Source organism: Rhyacophila brunnea, unplaced genomic scaffold, assembly GCF_057557595.1.
Source record: "Rhyacophila brunnea isolate RB1 unplaced genomic scaffold, BYU_Rbru_1.0 scaffold_21, whole genome shotgun sequence".
NCBI classification, from domain to species: domain Eukaryota; kingdom Metazoa; phylum Arthropoda; class Insecta; order Trichoptera; family Rhyacophilidae; genus Rhyacophila; species Rhyacophila brunnea.
The window spans coordinates 37,421,435-37,443,272 of NW_028232871.1; the positions used below are offsets into that span (position 1 = coordinate 37,421,435).

The 21,838-nt window shown below is 34.7% G+C and overlaps 1 protein-coding gene across 1 annotated transcript in view; it reads right to left on the reverse strand.

Annotated features, from left to right (window-relative positions):
• The window catches only part of LOC147070994 (uncharacterized), a 101,585-nt gene that overhangs the window by 44,551 nt on the left and 35,196 nt on the right, over positions 1-21,838 (reverse strand). The window contains exon 2 of the mRNA XM_085949037.1: positions 7,934-11,010. Within this exon, the coding sequence (XP_085805163.1) occupies positions 7,934-11,010 (3,077 nt within the window). The remainder of the gene's footprint in view (positions 1-7,933; positions 11,011-21,838) is intronic.

A 21,838-nucleotide genomic window follows, 5' to 3' on the forward strand; every position in this document is an offset into this window, starting at 1 on the left:
AAGTGACCGTAAAAAATCGCTCTTTATGGGTGTGAAACCTGGAGCTTATCGGTATTTGAAGTATTTGAAAACGAAATTCACGGAAGAATACTTCGGCTGGTTAAAGAAAACCAAAGGTGATGCATCCATACGAATACTGAGCTTTCCGATCAATTTAACCCCAACATAGTCAATATCTTCAAGGCCGGTCATATTGTTATTAGATGCGAGGAATTTAGAGCTCTCTATAAAGTTTATGAATCAACTCCGGTAGACGGCTGGGCGGATAAAGTCATAAGGGACCCAGTGAGGCTGAATGTGACCGACTGAAGAGAGGGAGCTCGGGATAGATACCTGGAGGATGGTTGTGTAGTCGGCCATAGACCTGAATCATCTGTAGTGCCAGTTTCAGTTTAACATTCTGCGTACATAATAAATATCATGATGTATTATGTAATATCAATAATAATTACAGAAAATGATCGTAAAGACAAATATTGATACTAAGCATATTATGAATAACAATCACTGACAGTGTTAATTGTCATAGCATATAATTCGATGACTTCATAGCATACATAGAGACTAGTGAGCGCCGGAATTATTTAACTGGCGTATGTGAGTCGAGGACCGAGCAGAATAGATGAGATTACTTGAGGCGGCCAAGATCCATCCGGGGATGCAGTGCCATAAAAGAAGAAGAGGCATCAATAATAATTATAGCTTAGTGATCAGAGCACATGGGCGCGAATCCCGTTGGGTGCAGATTCAAATCTAGCTAGGGCTCTAGCATGGGGGCTCAGCGTGGTGGGTCGGCCTGATAAGTGAGATAAACACACATCACAGTTATTTGCTCTAATGGGAAAAAGGTCGTTTGTGGAACTATTATACTTGAAGAGTATTAACATTTTAAAATATCTAGTTGTGTGATGCATGATGTGTCGATATTCAACAACTCCATAATTCAAATGGATTTATTCAACAATACAAAAAAAAATCGCTAAAAATACACCAAATACCCTTAATTTTACCTGAAACAGTTAGAAAACGTTTCTGTAAAAAGTCCCACTGCCTTTAACCCTACCGATGGGTAGGGAGGCCCGCTTCAATATGTGGGACCCATGCTCCTAGGTGTCGTATGTTACATTCTTAAGCCTTGTGCATGTTTCGTTGAATAATACTGAAAATAGTAGTTTATTAACAGTGTAATAATTATTAATACATAGTATTAAGCTTCATAACATTATTATTTCGGTCGGTAGCTATTTTAATGGTGATACCATTATCAAGAGTGAACTATACAATAAAGATATTTAGGTATTTCTGTATGTTACAAAAGTATTCAATTCCTAAAAACACACTTAATCCATACATGTAGATATTATTAGTCTCAAACACACCATGACAATAAAGCAATTAACATGGCATGGAGAGATGGAGTCTTTTTATCACTGTGCATATGGGTTGCATAAATACTACATAATCCAACTGACGAATATATATAAATTTAAATATTCATAAGATGCTTTGTAATAACATTAATTAATAGCATTAAAAAACATTTCAAAGTCGTGTCTGAAGGAGAGCATAATCAGTAGATGGTTATTATTGTCTGGTTTGAACCACAAAACTAGTGACCGGCAACTGAGCCTTTTACTCTCTATTGCTCGGATGCGACACTAATGACGATTCTCTCTCACTGTTTGGTGTTATGTGACCTTGATTCTTGATGAGTTTTGTTTATCAACATGAGAACTTTTTTGATAAGCCAAAACTCATTAGACAGCTTACAAAAGAACATGTCACGTTGGGTTTCTATTAAAATTCCATCGTCTGAGTACGTACATACCTAATATAAAAGAAGAGATGTACTTATATATATTTTTATTAAATAAAAGATACGAGTACTTTAACAGTCGAACTTGGTTATTACGAGCAAGATGGCACCGACTGAATTTGCTCGTTATAAGGATTTCTCGTTATACCGGTATATAACATTTATCGCGCCACGTTCTATTTAAGCATAGAACATAAAAAATTGAAAACCATCGTAAAAATCCGCGAAACAATCATGGCATTCATAAACTACAAAATAAGTTGTTTATTGTAATGAAGTGCTGGCCGCCGGCGCTGGTAGGTACTTACTGAGACTTCACAAAGCTTGGATTTTTTACATGCAATTTCAACCATATGCGTGGATACTTTTTCAATGTTGTCGGCAAAAACATCAATTAGGTACACTGAACTAGTGTCATAAACGTAATTCGATCCCGGCGGCATCGGTCTAGTTAACTGGCCGGTCGGATTTTATTGCTAAGGGTCGAAAATGTTGTTTTTAAACGATCGGTACATTAACAGTTTTGCTCGGTATACCCGAGAAGTACCTCGTTGTAAAAGTGAATAAATGTATGGAGAAAATCATAAACTAAAATGTCAAAGAACGTTTTCTCATTACATCCGAGATCTCGCTATTTCCGTAATCGTAATAGAATAACAAAGTTCGACTGTATATATTTTTTTAAACCATGTTCGATCCTAAGACGATAATATAGGCCCCACCCACAGAGTGGAGTTTGTATGAACTGATTTTGTGTTTACGAAAAATGGATGTTACCCACTTGTTCAACCTATTACTGACTCCTAACACACAATATGTGTATTTTCCAGACCCAGGATTTCAACCAGGGACCCGTGACATATAAACGCGATAAGCCGCTCGGCAATTATAGGACCAATTTAAATTACATTATAATTTGTAATGCTTAAATTAGTTAAAGTTTTTGTTAATAATAAAACCCGGGAGGCATTATCAATTTGATATTATATTAGTGGCATTTATAAAATTTATTTATATTTCCTATTATTAATTCGGTCGAGCCTGGATGAGAAGAGACCTCCCCATGCCAAATGAGTTCCTCGGGTATGTTAGGTTCAACTGAAAGATGAACAGACTCCACCGAATTAGTAATAGGAGTAGTGACGCTAGGAATCATGCATTTATATTGCAAGTGCATGCTTCATACAGCCAGGGTCATGAGAACTTGATTATAGGACGCTCCCAATACAACTTCGCATGGGTTTCTCGTTAAAATGTGACGGTAAATGCCCGTACGTGGTGAATAGTGGAGAGATAGTATTTACATGTATAATAAAAGTTTCCTTTCTTTATTATCAGTTAACAGTTCAACAGAGTTGCACTCGTATCAATCACGGTTCTTAAGCCACGGTGTCGTCCTCTGCAATATACTATTGATCTTTCCTTATATGACAAGTTTCAGAATATTTTACAGTAAAAACAAAACAATGATTCGATTAGTCGATGGTGTGCTTGCGGATATTTACCCCAACTAGTGCTACTAATTACCTGGTAGCCAATGTACTCGTAGCGCTGACGACGGTATACGTATTCGTACGCATACAATCCACAAACCGAATCATTGTTTTATTTTTTCTTGTCTTTTGTCCTCTCATAGTGAGGCCGAAGTACATACTTCAGTTTTCTACTTCTCGGTCCTTTCTCATTCGATTGAGAACGTCAAAATTTGTCACCCGGTCAGTCCAAGGAATTTTGAGGATGCGTCTATACAGCCACATATCGAAAGCTTCAACTCTCTGTGACATCTCCAGGTTTAGCGTCCATATCTTCATACTATAGAAAAGGATTGAGTGAACATAACAGCGCACTGTACCAGATCTACGGTTGCGAAGGAGGCTTCTCATTTTGAGTGGGGCACCCCTTGCTTCAAAACAGTAACCTAATAAAAATAAGAATATGTTGAATTAAAAGTGACATTGGATTAATAGCTAGATATTACGATCACATTACATGTTGAATAAAGATGAAGGTACAATAATTTAAATAATATAAACTCATAAATATGTCATCGTTATAGATGAGGACTTTTTGTCTATTTAGTACTAATAATATTAAGGAAGTTGGATATTTTTATTTAAGAAAGTATATGTCATAGAAATAATGTATGTTATGCGTCAATTACATTGAGCTACTTTACGAGCTGTTTGTTGGCGAATTTAAAAGCGGGCGATTCAGCTACTGCGATTATGATGATGACACACAAAACTTTCCATTCGTTGAGAAGCCACAAGCCAGCGACTATTTTGACAGAACGTAGTTCGTTTTTTTACCGGGAGGTTGCTACTGCGCTCTACTGCGTAGACGCAGTAGGCCCACACGCCGGCGTGTAGCGTGTAAAGTTGACCGGCTTTCAACTTTTCTCTGTAGAGTGTTTACAATCTGCTTGTTAGCTTGTTCGATGATTACACTGGGCGACTTTACAGGCAGGTTGTAAATTCGCCAACAAACAGCTCGTAAAGTAGCTCAATGTAATTGACGCTTTAGTAAAAGAGAAATCCAGCATAACATGGCATGAAAAGGTGTATGTTACGTATTATACATAAATATAGAAAAACGCCAAATGGAGAAAGGGTAAACGAGACTATACGATGTAATTAAGTATACCAAAACTTTAACATGTAGGTGGGCCGGACAGATAGCGCGTAGACAAGATGGCCTCTGGATTTATGCGATTATCCGGTAGGAATCTGATATCCAAAAGACCCTCCCAAAATACGCTGGATTGACAAAATATTAAGGCTATACCTCAGCTGAGGCATGGTCTAAAAAGATCGTGACTAGGTGATGCGCGGATTGTGCAAATGACGCGAGCCGAACGAAATATAATTTGTCATAAAAATTCAACATGCATCCTTTTTATGTTATGTTTATTCGTAATAATAATAGTATATTCATTGACATGTTTTCTTTTTTAAGTACATACGTAAAGTTTTTTGTCATCTTTACACGATTTAAGAATATTTTCATCCGACGCCATGACAAAACAAATCGACGTGCGGACACTTCGCCTATCGCTCTCCGAATGTTGGCAACGCGGCCGAAATTTCGTTCCACATACAGTTGAAAATTATTTGCCGTTTCACTTATGTACACTCTTAAGGAAATTATATGGCAAAAAAGAACAATTAGGTACACAAGAACAAGATCCGAAAAGAGTGGAGAGAACTCGGATAGACTTTCGTTCAGTAGCGGATTAAAACAGACCGATGATGATAGTGATATACGTATAGAACCCGAGTGTAGTTCATAAAAAGTTAGAAAATATCCATTTGAAAACCATAATTTAAAACCAATTAGTATTCTTTCATAAAATATTGTCTATTGTCAATCCACAATCATATTATAATACAATGGCCAATTTGTAATAATATACTAGAAAAATAGAAAAAGATTTTCCGCACAAGGTCATAGTTCAATAAATGCATTGCGACGAAAATTTTCTACTCTTTACCTTTCTCTTCAGAAAATAATAAAATACAATATTATGGCGATGCGGATTCACTTAGTAAATGTTTGTGATCTTTAATTTATTTATATGTAAACAGGTTCGGTGGATTCTCAATCAAGATTAACCAAAGCGTTTACAATGTTAATGGTAACTTATTAAACCTGTTTCATAATGCAGTGTACGTATCTACTAGTTAGTAGATATAGACTTTCCATGGCTTGCTTAAATAAATACTTGGTTGGAGGTTTCATAGATATGCTATCGTTGTGTGACCTTTTTTACTATTATCTTTTTCGGAGGATATTAAATTTGTACTTATGTTTAAGTTTGAGATCAGTAGAATCTTCAGTAAAACGTTATGAATCACAGAGTTTCGAGACAGTTTCTCATATTGAAAATGTGTAACGATAATTTAATAGATAACAAATACTATATTTGTTTTAAATTTTAAGATTTTTTAGACGCCTGTTAATTAGGTTTTGTTTGCGTTACATCCACTGTTTTAAGAGGAGTTTGTAATGTGAAACAGCTGTCAATGTAAACTAAGTACTTTGATAAATTGGAAAAAAATGTCGCCAGCCAACGTTCCCTCTAATTTTTCTATCGTGTGTGCGGATCATTAATGCATCTGAGCAGTGGCGCAACTAGGGTTAGTGTCACCCGGTGCGGTAAATTTACACCCCCCCCCCCACAAACAGACACTCAGACAACGGAATCTCAAAATCGCGGTTAAATTTATATATAAATATATATTGATCCCGCTCGACGTAAAATTTCACTTGCGTGCTCGCGTTAGTCGCACTTGACCTTCACCTTCAAAGAATTGTGCATGTGATAGTTACATTGTGTCCCTTACAGGATACATTGGTCGCCACCTCACCTTACAAAATAGTAAGTCTAATAATTATAATATATGACGATGACGTATTTACGATAAATGCTAATTACCCTATGGTAGGTATATTGTGAACTTTTAATTAATCTGATTCAACTTAGCTCGATACTGTATTTATTGAGTTTTCGCTGGTCATCAAGTCGAACTTTTGTATTTGGAAAACACTGGAAATGCGTCATACCGTCAATCTACAATGTATTCAAACACTTTCTTCGAAAATTATGTACCGCAGGAGTACAATGATGTGCATGCTCTTAAAGAAAGAACCAGTGATTAATATAATCTATTTTCATCGGACGTCTGCCGTAACAATTACTGTAGCCACATGTGAAATTGTTGAATGATTTTTTTGTAGATTTACTTTCCATTAGGATGAACGTTTCATCGCCAGCTCGATTGATGTCGATCGATTTTACTCATATAAAACGGCTCGTCAAGTTTAGCTAGTTGCTGCCGTGTTAATAATTATGCCAATGGGCAGGCCATCTTGCACGAATGGTCACTATTCAAACACAATCGAGTCTCATTATGGTACTTCATATATTTCAACACAAGATTCTGTATTATTGTAATTATTTTTTTTATTAAAATTGGTTTTATCGGGTATTTTTCAACCCCTGAATCCTGCCGTCCGGGTAGTACGCACTCATTCATGATCATGTTAAAATATTTAATTCTGTATTTCTCCTCACACAGCGCACTGTATAAAGATCAAGTAATTAAATTGAAACCCTTCTTCGCACAAACGCCTTTGCTGAATAAATACATAATGAATGAAATGCTAGGTATTGTGAACAAACCATTCTATTCGAGAGTCAGAGATGATTATTTTTAAATCAACACGGTCAAATTTAATAATGGTCTCTTCATGAAGTTCTACATTATTTGTATTACACGATTGAGCACCTATCTACCTCATTAACACGTAATCATTATTTTCAATTGTGGTTACAAAGTAGAGAAAATTAGGTGAGATAATAATGTTATACTTTTGTATGTGAACACAAGCATCATTATTCCCTAATCGTCGCCTACTTCTCACGATGCACATGCGCTTGATGAAGAAAAAAACAAGTTCACAGTACCTACTCACCACTTAATGTTGTTTGAATACGTGAGTGTTGCATCATTAACAGAAAAAAGCACCTATCTGGGATAAATAAATTACAAATGATTATATAAGAATTATTGTAATTTATTATATGTGATTGTGTTTCTTTTTCCAGACGCGAATGGAAAAATATTGAAAAATGTATCCGTCCTACTCTAATTAAAGATATAACATACGACAGTAGGTGAGGCACGAAGCCGCCACCGTTGGATTCCGGCCAATGTGCTTTACCATTTGAGCCACCTGCGTCCTACCTAATTACGACAAAATTAACTTGTAATATTATTTCAGTTGTTTTTACTTACTGTCAAGAACCATAAGTAAAACGAGCACAGAAAGATGTATAAAATGTTATAAAGTATTGAATTGGCGGTTACGTGGTAGATATTGTAGTAGTGTAATGATTTTAAAACATTTTTTTTTTGTTAATCTCAACGATAATTGAGTTATTCACGTTGACAGATATTTCTGGCTATGAACCCATCTTCAGAACGTGTTTTCAAACTACTAAAACATATTCCTATTAAACAATAAAAATTAATCTCAAACGATCTTCAATAAATAGCATTATCGACACTATCGTAATATCATCAAATAAGAAAAAAAAATATTGAAGCTACTTACATTCTTAAAAATGAATCCATTTTTTTCTCCATCTGGAACAGCTCGTCGGCAGGCTGGGCCGCCATGACTTCGCAGAAGGTCTTCTTTGCGCAAGGAGTATTGGTCCAATCCGTACTGTGAATATGCGCCAACACCTCACTTCCCAACCCTTGTCCTACACTGTCAGCTTCTATACTCTGAACCATCTTTTCCATTACTTTATCTTCTTCTTGTATCTCGTCGTCGTCTTCATTATTAATCGATCTTCTTTCAATGGCGTGCACATTAGGTCTGGCTTCATCGAATGTATCCGTATAATCGATTAATTTGTGGACGTCAGATAGTATGTCCTGGTTTGACATCTCTTCCGGCGCGTTGTATACATCTACGACATCTGAAAACTGATCGAATTTATCATTTTGGTCATTGAATTGATCGTTTTGTACATCGTAATCTCCAATTTGATCATTCAGATAATTGTCTTTTCTTTTAACTCTTCGTAGATTTTCGTTTAACAAAATTTTGTCTTCTATATATTTAAGCGTTGCATCATCTTCAAGACTTCTCTTCATTCTTCTTTGTTGATTAATCGTAGAGTACGGTGATGATTTTGGTGCTTCCATTATCACAAAAACATTTTCACTCGGCATTTTGACATTATCAGTATAGACTCTCTGTTGACTCATGGCTTCTTTGTCAGCATCGTGGTATTGCATCGCTCTAATATAATTGTAATGTGCATTGTTGAGCGACCTCTTGTGTTCCATCTGTAATTTGCCGATTGCATCTTCACTCAATCCTGCACTTCTCATCATATCAACATCTAAAAATCTACCGACAGCGACTGCTCCCAAACCCAATGCGGCTCCGCCGGCCATTAATCCTAAAGCCGGTAGAAGAACTGACCCCGCACCTGCTACTGTCCCAATTTTATCTTGAGCGGCATAACCGTGCCCGTAGTAAGGTTTTTGAGAGAATCCTAGATTATGTGAAATTTTCTGCGTAGCTTCCATTAAAGGCTCTAAAACTGGCTTTGTTACCTTGGCAATTGGTTCAAAAATCGGTTTCGTCATATCGAAGACTGGCTTAGTAAATTGATGTACCGTATCTATACCACTTTGGAAAGTGTCTTTCATTGAATCCGTTATTCTTCTCCACAATGGCTGATCAGGTGCCCTTTTGACAAAGCCATAATTATTATTGTAAGGACTGTTAACGTAGTCTGGCCTATAATAATTGAATCTGTTCATATTGTAATCACTGTTGTCATAATATTTGTTCTGCCTGAAAGTTTCTTTGACAAGGTGGTCTTCATTTTCATCGTAATTTTCTGTGGTTGACATGGCTGGTTCTACAGCATACGGAGACCGATCACTGTGGGGGTCTTGTGAGTAATAGACAATTTTATTAGTTTTCTTAGTGATTTCCGCTTTGTTTGCGTCAAACTCTCCATTATTACCTATTCTTGCTGGCTGGACACCTAATTCTGGGTGAGCGTATTGTAAAACAGGGTTTCTTACTCCGTCAGTGAAAACTACTGGCGCACCTTTGTCTGCGGTCTTCGGAGTGTATAATTGGGACGGTGGATAAATTGGGTTACCTGCATGTTGGAGCATTCTTCTTTGTAATTGACCGTCAGGGAATCTAATATTATCTTCTCTCTCAGACCTTGAACTCCTTCCTCCGAAGTAATCTCTTTTCAATTCATGGTCATTAATCTGCTTTATATACTCAATAAGCTTTGAATTGGCAACTCTTGAATTATCGGTTTTAGTAAATGGTCCATATCCTTTCCTCAGATATTCTCCTGTGATTTTTTTCTTTAAATTGTACGATGGATTGTCACTTGTCATAAATGGACCGATGTTATCATTCATGATTAAAGCTTCACTTCTAATATTATCATAAGTCGTAAATGGACCGATACCTTGCTCAATTTGATCTTGGAAATTGTCCTCTTTCATGAATGGTCCAATACTGCGACTATTTTCATCACTAGATGCGACTTCGTCTGTTTCTCCTTCGAGGAAAGCAGCTTTAGGCTTATAACCGACGGGATACGGAAGAAGTTCTCCGTTTATAACTCTGGCATTTCTCCATATCTTTGTATCTGATTCGTCGTCGGGCATGCGAACGCCGTGGATTTCAGGAATGCCATCATCACCAATTTTCAAAATTGACTTCCCTCTTTTGAAATCGAGTCCTTCGGGTTTACCTTTGATGTACATTTCATCAGATCGCACAAATACTGGATTTGGGAGTGACTTAAAGCTATTATCTTCGTTAACTTTAGTGCTTACAACTTCAATATGAACCGGATTTCTATCGTTTTTCGTAACAATAGTTGACAAATCTGGATATACGCTTCTCGATCGAGACCTTCCTTCAGTATAACTAGCTGACGTTATATAAACTGGTGGATTTGAGTTTTTCGTATTGCTGTTGAAAGTTAAGCTTTCTGGCTGCGAAAATTTTGTGGACGTTTCTGTGTCAAACGTACCTTCGGGAATCACAGCGACTGGTGACCAATTTCCGTATTCTGTCTTAACAGTTGGAGATTCGTCAGCTTCTTTTTGTTTATTCAAATAATACTTATTGTAATTCGTAATTTTGTCATTAATCTCTTCGTCAGCTTCTGTATCAGAGTTCATTCTCCTACTCTCGTAAAATCCTGTTCCCATCGGTTCAAAGTCACTTTCGTATAATCGCTGAGATCCTACAAAAGCTTTGGGTGTCGTTTCTTCTTTCTGTGTCGTATTTAATGGAAACTCTGTAGTGGTCGTGGTAGTCGATAAAATGACAACAGCCTCAGGTGTGGTTGTCCTCGGACTATTTATTGAAGATCTTCCATCACGTTTCTTGACAATCAACTGGGCGACTTGTCCAGATTTAGTCATAACGTTTAGTGTTTGCATATCTTCCGGGTTAAGACTTCTCGATACTTTGAGTTCCGTTCTGGTAGTTTTCGGAGCCATGTTTGGATATCTCACGGTCCCCCTGATCAAAGTGATATTTGATGCATTTCTTTGAGATGATGCCAGGGTGGATACCATACAAAATATCAGGCCAAACAACAAAATTGTGAGTTTAGCAGCCATCTGAAAAAAAATAATAAAAGAAATGTTAAAGATAAAATAAAATAGGTAAGACACGTATTAACAATCCAAAATAATTTGGTCTTATAGTTAACCGTATTACTTCTTTACAAAATGTTTGAATTTTTGTTGCCTTTACAATACAAAATATTCCACAAATATTATTAAAATACGAAAATATATTCATCTTATTTTTTGGATGTAGATAAGTAGTGATTGCTTATATATAATTAATATGAGTAGGTAGTAGTTATCGAAATATTTTAACATGAAGTGTTTAATTAAATAGGTACAATACTTTTTGTAATAGTTCTAATTTTACGAGTCACAATATTTATCTCTTTGAAACCTGATTCTTTTTTAAATTTAAACTGTCAATTTTAGTTGATATTTTATTAATTAAAATAATATGTAGTAAGTATACGAATTCCACATTTTTGAACAGAGAATATCTCAGAATATTGTATGTAATTATAGTTCATATCTTCAATAAATAACTATATAATAAATTATATATTGACAATTTATTGAAAAGTAAATTTATATTGAAGGCAACACAAATTATGGGTAGAATAATGTTATATATCCCATGTTTATCGGTGGCGCGTTTAGTGACTTATTTTGAGGCTCCATATTATAAAACAATAACAATCAAATTTTAAACTTCCAATTAAATCCATGCATTCAAATGATTTATTATTTGGTTTAATCTGAATCGCATAAATAATTAAAAATACTGCTTATTTACAAATCACATACATACATCTGTATAGATGTAGCATTCATGAGTTTATATTAAAACACCAATATAACGTCAGTAGGTGTGTGAATAACAATAATAAAGGGACCTGTAATCTTAATTTATATAAGAGAAGATATTAGCGTCGCAGGCGAAATCATTTCATGGCCAAAAAATTCACCATCAAAATTATAGTTAGGTAAGTATGTAAGTACATAATATACACAATTTCTGTCTTAATTTTCTCTAAGCAATGCATGTTCTGCATGGAGTATTTTTGTGACGTCGCTGATTTTAAAATTGTTGAATGATAGTTGAGCATTATTGTTTTGTGAAATCTATATCGACAATGCGGGACAAAAAGGATCCTCATCAATGGCACTCTGCCCGAACAGGTGAAAAGCTACATCTATCTGGGACAACAAGAGTCTATATATACATATTTGATGAAATTGTTCGCAGAGTAAAGCTAGGCTGGAGTGCTTTTGGCCGCCTGAATAATGACGTCTTCAAAAGTGACCTTCCAGTGTACCTAAAGCGCAAAGTGTGCAAACAGTGTGTGCTTCCCGTAAGCATATAATATACATGTGAAACGTGGACCCTAATTAAAAGAGAGATCCAGAAACTTAGAGTAGCACAGCGTGGTATGGAGAGGTGCATGCTGGTCATAACGCGAAAGGGCAAAAAGAGGAATGAGTGGATAAGGAAGCAGACAATGGTTTGCGATGTGATAGAGTTCATTAAAAGCCTCAAATGGAGATGGGCTGGACACATAGCTCGAAGAAGAGACAATCGTTGAGTTATCCAGTGGTATCCAAGAGGTACAAAACGTCCGCAAGGTAGACCGAGAGACCGGTGGATCGATGAAATGATAAAGTTCTGCGGAAGTACGTGGCAACGCAACGCACAGGACCGAGAGAAGTGGAAGCAGCTTGAAGAGGCCTTCATCCAGCAGTGGATAGATTCAGGCTGATGATGATGATGATAGCGACAATATTAAAAATAGTTGATTTTGGTTTACGATAACAGTGGAGCCTTCAACATTTAAAAAAAATGTGACGAATCGATTACGTCATTCGCCGATACTGTTTATTATATTATTATGTATTTGTTTTAAAGTTAATTGACAGACTTCCCGGTCATATCCTGTTAGTTTAAATTACACTCTCTCAAGTGAAACCGTTTGGATTTCCCGAAGATCCTGTAATAAATATCTCTTTGAATCGAGTAATCAGGTAAAACTTTCTATCGACGGCTGTGTCCAACGCGATCGGTGCTCAGTCGAGCCGAACGCCGCGTCGCTTCGCTCAGGTAACACAGGTGAGAGAAAAGCTGATTACCGACTGTAATTAATTATTTACACGGCGATCGATAGACTTTTGAAAAAGAGGAAGAGAAAAGGAAATTAAATTAAATAATAACGTTGCAGTGACGTGGACGTGCCGAGGGTTTCAAAAGAATACAATAAAAAAAAAACTAAAATAAAATTCGATTACAGTCGAACTTGGTTATTACGAGGAAGATGGGACCGACTGAATTTGCTCGTAAAAGCATTACTCGTTACATCGTTATATAACAGGGATGGCGAACCTTTTTACGTACGCGTGCCAAAATTTTCCAAATAATATTTTTCGACTGCCTGACGTGCCAAGCAGTTTTTTATGACGATTTTTTTCTAAAAAAATAGTTTTAAAGAATTCTATTAAAACGGTTTCAAAATTACAATTGAGTTATTAATATTCTATCTTTCGCCGTATTTCTAGCCAAAGGCATGTCTTTTATTTTTTGAATATTTTTTCCTTGTTTTCAAATTACTCAAAGAGATCGTGGAAGCATTTAATCCTTTCTTTCATATTATATTCTTCATCACTGAGCGGTTTTTCATTTTTAGAGATTATGTTTGAGGTAAAATAACAAGCAGTTATTTATATTTGGATGACTGCCGATAATTAATTTCATAGGGTTTGTTAAATGAATATTTTTATTTTTAATTCCCCGATCCTAAGGACCGACGAATGCAATCGTATATTTACATTAAACGTACTGATTATTCTTGAAAATGATTTGCCTGCAACTTTTATACAATGCGATTTTTCATTATATTTGTGCATGCATTTCATCCTTTCTGTGTACGCATCGATTGGTACCTAAACATAGTATGAAAAATCGAAGAAAATACGCATGGCTGTTGTCAATATTTTGTAATATTTATAAGTAAATAGGTTTTCTATTTATTTGTAAAACTTTTTTATAAAAAAAAACATTTTTTAAATACAAATGAAATAGTAATTTCTTTTCTCTTCAAAATGAAACATTCGCGTGCCATGCAAAATCATCTCGCGTGCCATAGGTTAGCCATCCCTGTTATATAACATTTTTCGCGCCATGTTCTATTTAAGCATAGAACATAAAAATCTGAAAAACATCATAAAAATCCCCGAAATAAGCATGGCATTCATAAACTATACCAAAAGTAATTTATTGTTAAGAAGTGCTGAGCCGCCGGCGCTGGTAGGTACCTGACTTCACAAAGCTTGGATTTTTTTACATGCAATTTCAAACCATATGCGTGGATACTTTTTCAATGTTGTCGGCGAAAACGCCAATTAAGTACTTAAGACACTTAACTATTGTCATAAACGTAATCCGATCCCGGCGGCATCGGTCTAGTTAACTGGCCGGTCGGATTTTATTGCTTAGGGTCGAAAATGTTCGATCGACACATTAACAGTTTTTCTTGGTATACCCGAGAAGTAGCTCGTTTATGGAAGGGAATAAATGTTTGGAAAAAATCATAAACTAAAATGTCAACGAATGTTTCCTCATTGCATCCGAGATCATCTCGCTATTTCCGTTATGGTAATAATCAAGTTCGACTGTATATATATCATTTTTTTTGTTTTATTATTTAAACTATTCGTATCATTTATAACACAACACCATGGGGTGGTCTTTAGGGTCATTTTGATGTTGTACTCTATCTGGTATGTCCTCTAATCCCAGGGTACGCAACTAAATCAGCCCAATTTGGGTTTCCCGAATTTCACTTGTTCTTCTTCTTCCCGAGTTTCACTTCTCCGATCATTCAATCTTCTTCAATCAAAAATCAGAGTGAATAGATAATCAGAGTGGAATCGTTAGGAATGACAAGTCCATCTTATTAATTTTAAATGTTTAGTATATATTAATTGCCTAAATTCTGTGTAAACTTTATTTCTTTTGATTATCAGAAGATCGTTTTTAGATTTATTATTAGAGCTCGAAAATATTTCTTATATTATATGTGTAAATCAGTGGCGAACGGTGGAGGTAGGCTGTTCAGATCCGACATAAATAGTGCACATAAAACTATGTCAGTCATACGTATTTGTTTTTATTGAATCAAGAATACAATCTACAATTAATAATGTTAGTTAGTTTATGTATGATTTAATGGTATAATTTTAGATATTTTATAGATAGACGAATATTTTTTGACTATTATCTATTATATTATAGCTTGGTTTTCGCAGAGTTTGATTGAATTTTAAAAACCAACCAATACCATCTGTAAATTGTAGTCTCAATTCAACGAAAACACAAGTTTAGTGTGCACTATTTATGTCAGATCTTAACAGCCTACCTCCACCCCTCGCCATTGGTGTGAATGTATCAATATAATTTACAATTTGAATGTTGAAAAATTCCGAATTTAGTTCTCATATCATACTCAAATGCCATTGCAAACTAATAAATGACTAAATCAATCACGAACTTTTGACCTCCCGCGTATCAGTTGACGACCGACCCTCTTCCAAACAGACCTCAAGTCCGTGCCAGGTGAAATATTCCATCGTAAACCAAAGTTTGCTGACCTGCAATTTATTAATCTGCCATTTGGCGTAATTTTTCAACGCCCATCGGTGAATTAATTGCAATTCGGTGTTACTTTGGGTTACAATCGTAACGTGTGATATTAATAATGTTTTCATATAAAATTTAAACAGGTTCTTCACTTGGTTATTGTTGAATGTTTTCACAACTTTCATCTTTTAATAATTTTTGTATTCATAGTAAAACATAAAGAGTTAATCATACATGAAATAATTAACAACGTAGACCATGTCTGTTAATCTATATAATAAATAAATAAAAAGCTTTTATAATTCTTACAAATAAAAGTAAATGACAGTTAAATGACTATATGTAATGAATATATAATATATAACCTATGAATATATATATTATGTATATATATATATATCTATCTATGGTTGTATTATCTACTTATTTTCTAGTTTATTAATTTATTATAATTAATATTAATTATTATTATTTTTTATATTTTTTTATAATACATACTAGATTTTTTATTTTTGTATAAAATACTATTAGATAATGTTTATAAATTGAACAACGGTATATAATTAGTTTGTTTGGTTTGTAAGAACCCCTCTTCGGGTGAAGTCTTGTCTGGGTTGACCTATTTTTGCATTTAGGTCGCCCATTATTATAAAAGTTTTATGTGCTTGGTTAATAGCTTTATTTAAATTTGTATAAAAAGTATCAATTTCTCCTTCTTTCGCTATTTCTGTGGGTGCGTATACTTGTATGAGAGATAATTCCGCTCCTTGTATTTTAAAATTCAATAGTGCTTCTCTATTTGTTATACATATGAAGTTTTCTATGTTGTTATTATGTTTTTATGTATTAAGAATCCGACGCCATACTTTCCAGGCGTAAGTCCTATGTGACATAGAATATGATTGTCATATTCCTCTATCTTTGTTCCTTGACGTCTCACTTCAGATATTCCGATTATGTCGAATTTTGTATTCATAGTAAAACATAAAGAGTTAATCATTCATGGAATAATTAACAACGTAGACCATTTAAACTATAAATTGCAGGAATAGTTTTTAAATCTATAAATTTCTGTGAATTTTGTATCAATTGACAATATCCTGTCAAAGAGATACGAGGGTGGGTCAATAATTCCTTAGAAAAAAGCATTAAAACAGGTTTTATTTTTGTATTTTTTTTTTATTTCTCAACATAATTTCCTTGGAGCTCAATACACTTGGTTAGACGTTTCTCAATTTTTTTTAAACCGTCAGAAAAATAAGTTTTCGGAAGGTCCTCAAAATAAGCATTTGTCCGATCGATGACTTCTTCATTTGAAAAAAAACGTTGTCCACTTAGCCATTTTTTTAAGTTTGGGAAAAGGAAAAAGTCACTGGGGGCTAAATCTGGAGAATACGGTGGGTGGTCGACCAATTCGAACTTTAATTCTTCAATTTTAGCCATTGATCGTAAACATGTGTGAACACGGGCATTGTCCTGATGAAAGAGGATTTTTTTCCTGTTTAAATGAGGCCGTTTTTCTTCAATTTTGTTTTTTAGCTGGTCCAATAAAGATGCATAATAATCCCCATTTATTGTTTTTCCTTTTTCCAAATAGTCAACGAAAATAATTTCACGTGCATCCCAAAATACAGTAGCCATAACCTTACCAGCTGATTTTACGGTTTTCGCCTTCTTTGGACATGGTTTGCCTTCGCAATCCACTGCTTTGACTGTTCTTTCGTCTCAAGAGTATAGTGGTGTATCCATGTTTCATCTACAGTCACAAAGCGACGAAAAAAATCATCCGGATTGTGTTGCATGAGCGACAACAGGGCTTTAGAGGCCACCACCCTATTGCGTTTATTGTCGACTGTGAGCAAACGCGGCACCCATCTTGCAGAAATATTTTTCATGCCCAATTTGTCATGTAAAATAGAAATGACGCTACCTTTTGAGATCCCTGTAACCTCAATTATCTCACTCAACTTTAATCTTCGGTCACTTAACACCATATCGTGGATTTTATTGATCATTTCTGGTGTAGTCACCTCTACAGGACGTCCTGAGCGTGGTTCATCCTTTGTTGATGTACGACCACGTTTAAATTCATTTAACCAGTTATAAATAGTTGCAAGTGAAGGAGCAGATATGCCGTGAACTAAATCCAACTCATTTTTTATTTCCTTTGCTGTTAACCCTTTTATATTAAAATGTTTAATAACAGCTCTAAGCTCAATTTTCTCCATTTTCCATTTTTCCATTTTCCACAAGCAAATTTTTTTTTTAAATGTACGAAAAACACACAACAACCCGACCAATCTGATTGAAACTTCGCAGCATACTGAATCGGTAGTGCCGCTGCATGAAAACAAACCGCTTACAGTACTAGTCGCGCCACTTGTCGGCTTTTCTAAGGACTTATTGACCCACCCTCGTATATAAGAGATAATATTAACCGCTTAATTGTATTTAGCTGGATCAGTCCTCGAACCCACAGTTATATTAAAAATATTACACATTATAGTATTATTGTATCATTGGATGTGCCAAAAAGTCGCTTCTGAACGGCTCTAGCAATATCCCTTGAAGATATTTTGAAATCAGTTGCGCTAATAGGCGGCTAATATATTAGTGTGCCAATGCTAGCTTATTTAATGAAATTGTTAATGGATCAAACAAATACGAGTGGCTATTTCAATATTACGACAGACGACTTAAAAAAAAATAGATAACGTAATGTAAAAAAAATATCAATCATCAGTTATACTGGACAGGTATTTTTTACTACAAGAGCTCGGCACTCTCGGCAGCAGTGGCGAAAGGTGGAGGTAGGCTGTTAAGATCCGCCATAAATATTGCACACTTAACTTTGTCAATCATACGTATTTGTTTTTATTGAACTAAGACTACAATTTACAGATGGTGTTGGTTAGTTTTTAAAAATCAATTAAACTCTGCAAAAACCAAGCCATAATAAATAATAGTCAAAAAATACTCGTCTATCCATAAAATATCTAAAATTATGCAATTAAATCATACATAACTTTGGATAAGTATATTGTTTTTTTTATTTTTTTATCTATTATAGTTATCTATTATATTTTATATATTTTTTCTATTATATTTTTTATCTATTATCATTTTTTATCTATTATAGTTTGGTTGAGGCAGGGCTTAATGAATTTAAAAAAAAACTAAAACTGTTAATTCAACGAAAACAAATAAGTATGAACAAAAAGTGTGCAATATTTTGTCGAATCGCCAAAAATATACAAAATTATTATGGTTTGGTTTAAGCAGGGCTTAATTAATTTTTTAACCAACACCATCTGTAAATTGTAATCTTAGTTCAATAAAAACGAAACTTATGACTGACAAAGCTTAATGTGCACTATTTATGGCGGATCTCAACAGCCTACCTCGACCCTTCGCTACTGCGTCGGCGGTATTATAGCACGAAATGGTTGTAAACATTTTGAGGTGCCAATACGAAAACCCCGTGTCACAAGCAGCGGAGTGACACCTGATTTGTGTCACTGAGGCAAAAAGAAAAAGTTTGCTACAGTATTGGAAAAAATCATACCCAGTGTGTTTGATTAGTCAAATAGTCGAGAGATATCACATAGTTCAGGGTTAGCTAACCTTTTTACGTACGCGTGCCATAATTTCCCAAATATTATTTCCCGACTGTCTGACGTGCCGAGCAGTTTTTCATGGAAAAAAATAGTTTTTATGAATTCTAATCAAAATGATGATATTCTGGCACACACATAACTTTAGCACTTTTTCAATTACGCCATACATTTCGGTCGACCAATTATGAAGCTGTCTGCTAGAATTACTACTACTAGCTTCACCAAGTTTTTGTTTCTTATTTGGTGCAATCATTTTTTGTGGGTAGAAATGATATTGTTTGGCAATGTATTCATTAGTATGGTTTTAATCGCACAAACTGACACGAGAATTGCTCCGATCAGATGAGGCATTTTTTCGCTATAGTTGTCTCAAACATCGTAAATCGATCAAAAGTAGAGGTTCGCGGCGCGGCTTTCCCCGCCGCCTGATGAGGTTAGTGAGATAATATTATATGTGACGCATAAATTCTAAGGATCGTACTATGTAATTATCTATTTACATTAAACGTAATGCTAATTCTTGAAGAGTATTCGCCTGCTATTTTTAATACAATGCGATCTGTCATTTATTATCATTATAGGTATTTTTTTCTCTTCAAACGCGTGCCATGCAAAATCATCTCGCGTGCCATAGGTTTGCCACCCCTGAATAGTTGGTTCGATGGTATTGACATTTTTGTGTGAAAGAGCGACGCGACGTCACGATCAAACCGCACCGAGAACTTTCTAGTTGAAGTCTGCGGTCGCAGGCATTTAAACTATTGGAACTGATTCAACGTAGATTGATATCCGCATAAACAGCAATAAAAAACGATTAGTCCCACTATTAATTGCATCATTATTGGCATGATGCGTCGTAAATCCGCTACTTACAGTACAAAAGGAATCAGTCGCTGTTATAATAATTAAAGTGAAATTGAAAATATCTTGACAACTGGAAACGGTGATTTTTTGTAGAATTGTAGAAGAAATATGAAAAACTTATACTGAATCCCACCGAGTTTCTAACACATTTTTTTGAAGTTATACTTATTTTGGGGCGTTTGGTAGAGAGTGAAATTGAGACGTTACGAAAGTGCGCGACAGTATGAAGTTAGCTGCGAATCAGTCAGCTGTATACAAACGCAAGTTTGACAGTAGAATTGTTCCGTTGCCTAGGCAACGAATTTATTATTGTCGGCCATTTGCAATTCCTTATGTAAACAAACGATTAAACGTCAGAGTGACAGTTGTTACTTTAAAAATAAAGACAACGAGAAATAATTACATAATTTAGTAATATAAGTTAAAGTGTATAGAAATAAACCATCTTTTTCTTGAGTGTGTAATTTAACAAAATAATTAAGAGCTAACTAGTCGAAGAATCTAGGTTATCACAAGTTTTGTTTTTGTTTCGTTACGCCAAAGAAGTATAACTTCTAAAGCGCATACATAAGTACAAATAGTGTTCAAGTAGGTATACATGATCATTTCATTATACCTAATACTTTTAGTTTAAGACAATATCATGTCAACATTTTTTTCCTCAATCAGTTTGTTATGGTTTCTTATCATTCTACTGTAGATCTAGTCGTGTCCGGATACATGTACGTAATATGCAGTTCGCCGTATCACACTTTTCACGATGAAATGATGTATTGGAAATATATGGCCATATATTAAAGAGCGTCCAACATATTTGGGTCGTATAGAACTGACATTAAATTCATGTCTAAATAAAACACGGTTCTAAACACACTTTACAGGAAGCCAGCAGCAAACAATTTTTGAAAATAGCCGATATACTGGATTATTTGTTAGGTTAGGTTTTCATTATTGAATTCATGAATTTTGCTAAAATCAGTAAAACCGTATCGAATACGGTCATCTCTTTCCGATAAAAATCTCACGGCGAACTGTGCCTGTACAAACATCAGTGTATTATATTTTGATATCTGTCATGAAGAAGTACAATATTATTTGAAAAAAAATTAACTAGGGGTATAAACTGTTAATAAAAAAATACAATTTTCAGCTTTCGCTGTGATGATAAGAAACGATAAATTAGGTATGCTAATATACCTACATACTATCTAGAACAGTCAAAACAATATTAATAAAAATAAAAACTATGGAAGAAGTAGCTCCTAAACCTAAACAAATCAAAATCATTAAAACTGATATACCTATATTTTTTTTTAAAGATACATCAACTCAGTTAGTATTCAAAATATGTAAGTATAAATATTCATTTAGTATACCTACTTGAGGAAGTTTACTAAACGATCAAAATATTTTAATTCGATGACTAACATAATAGTATTTTTGTATACGTTTTATAAAATTATCATGAATAACCAAATAAACGATTAATATTTAAATTAATAACTATCATAATTAAAATCGAAACTTCATTTTCAAATATTTAGAGAAACACACTTCATTACTTTGTAGCACAAGCATTTCCAAGGAGAAAAGATGCGCTTAGGCCGGTTACATTATTTGTAACTGAATTGTTTATTAACTTATTCTGTTCAACCGAAGACGATGCAGTATGCTTATTATATTATTTTATTATTTTCAAGCAGTAACATCTCTAACATAATTTATTGCTCTATGTGAGAAAACTGTGTATTTGATAGCAGAGAAACTA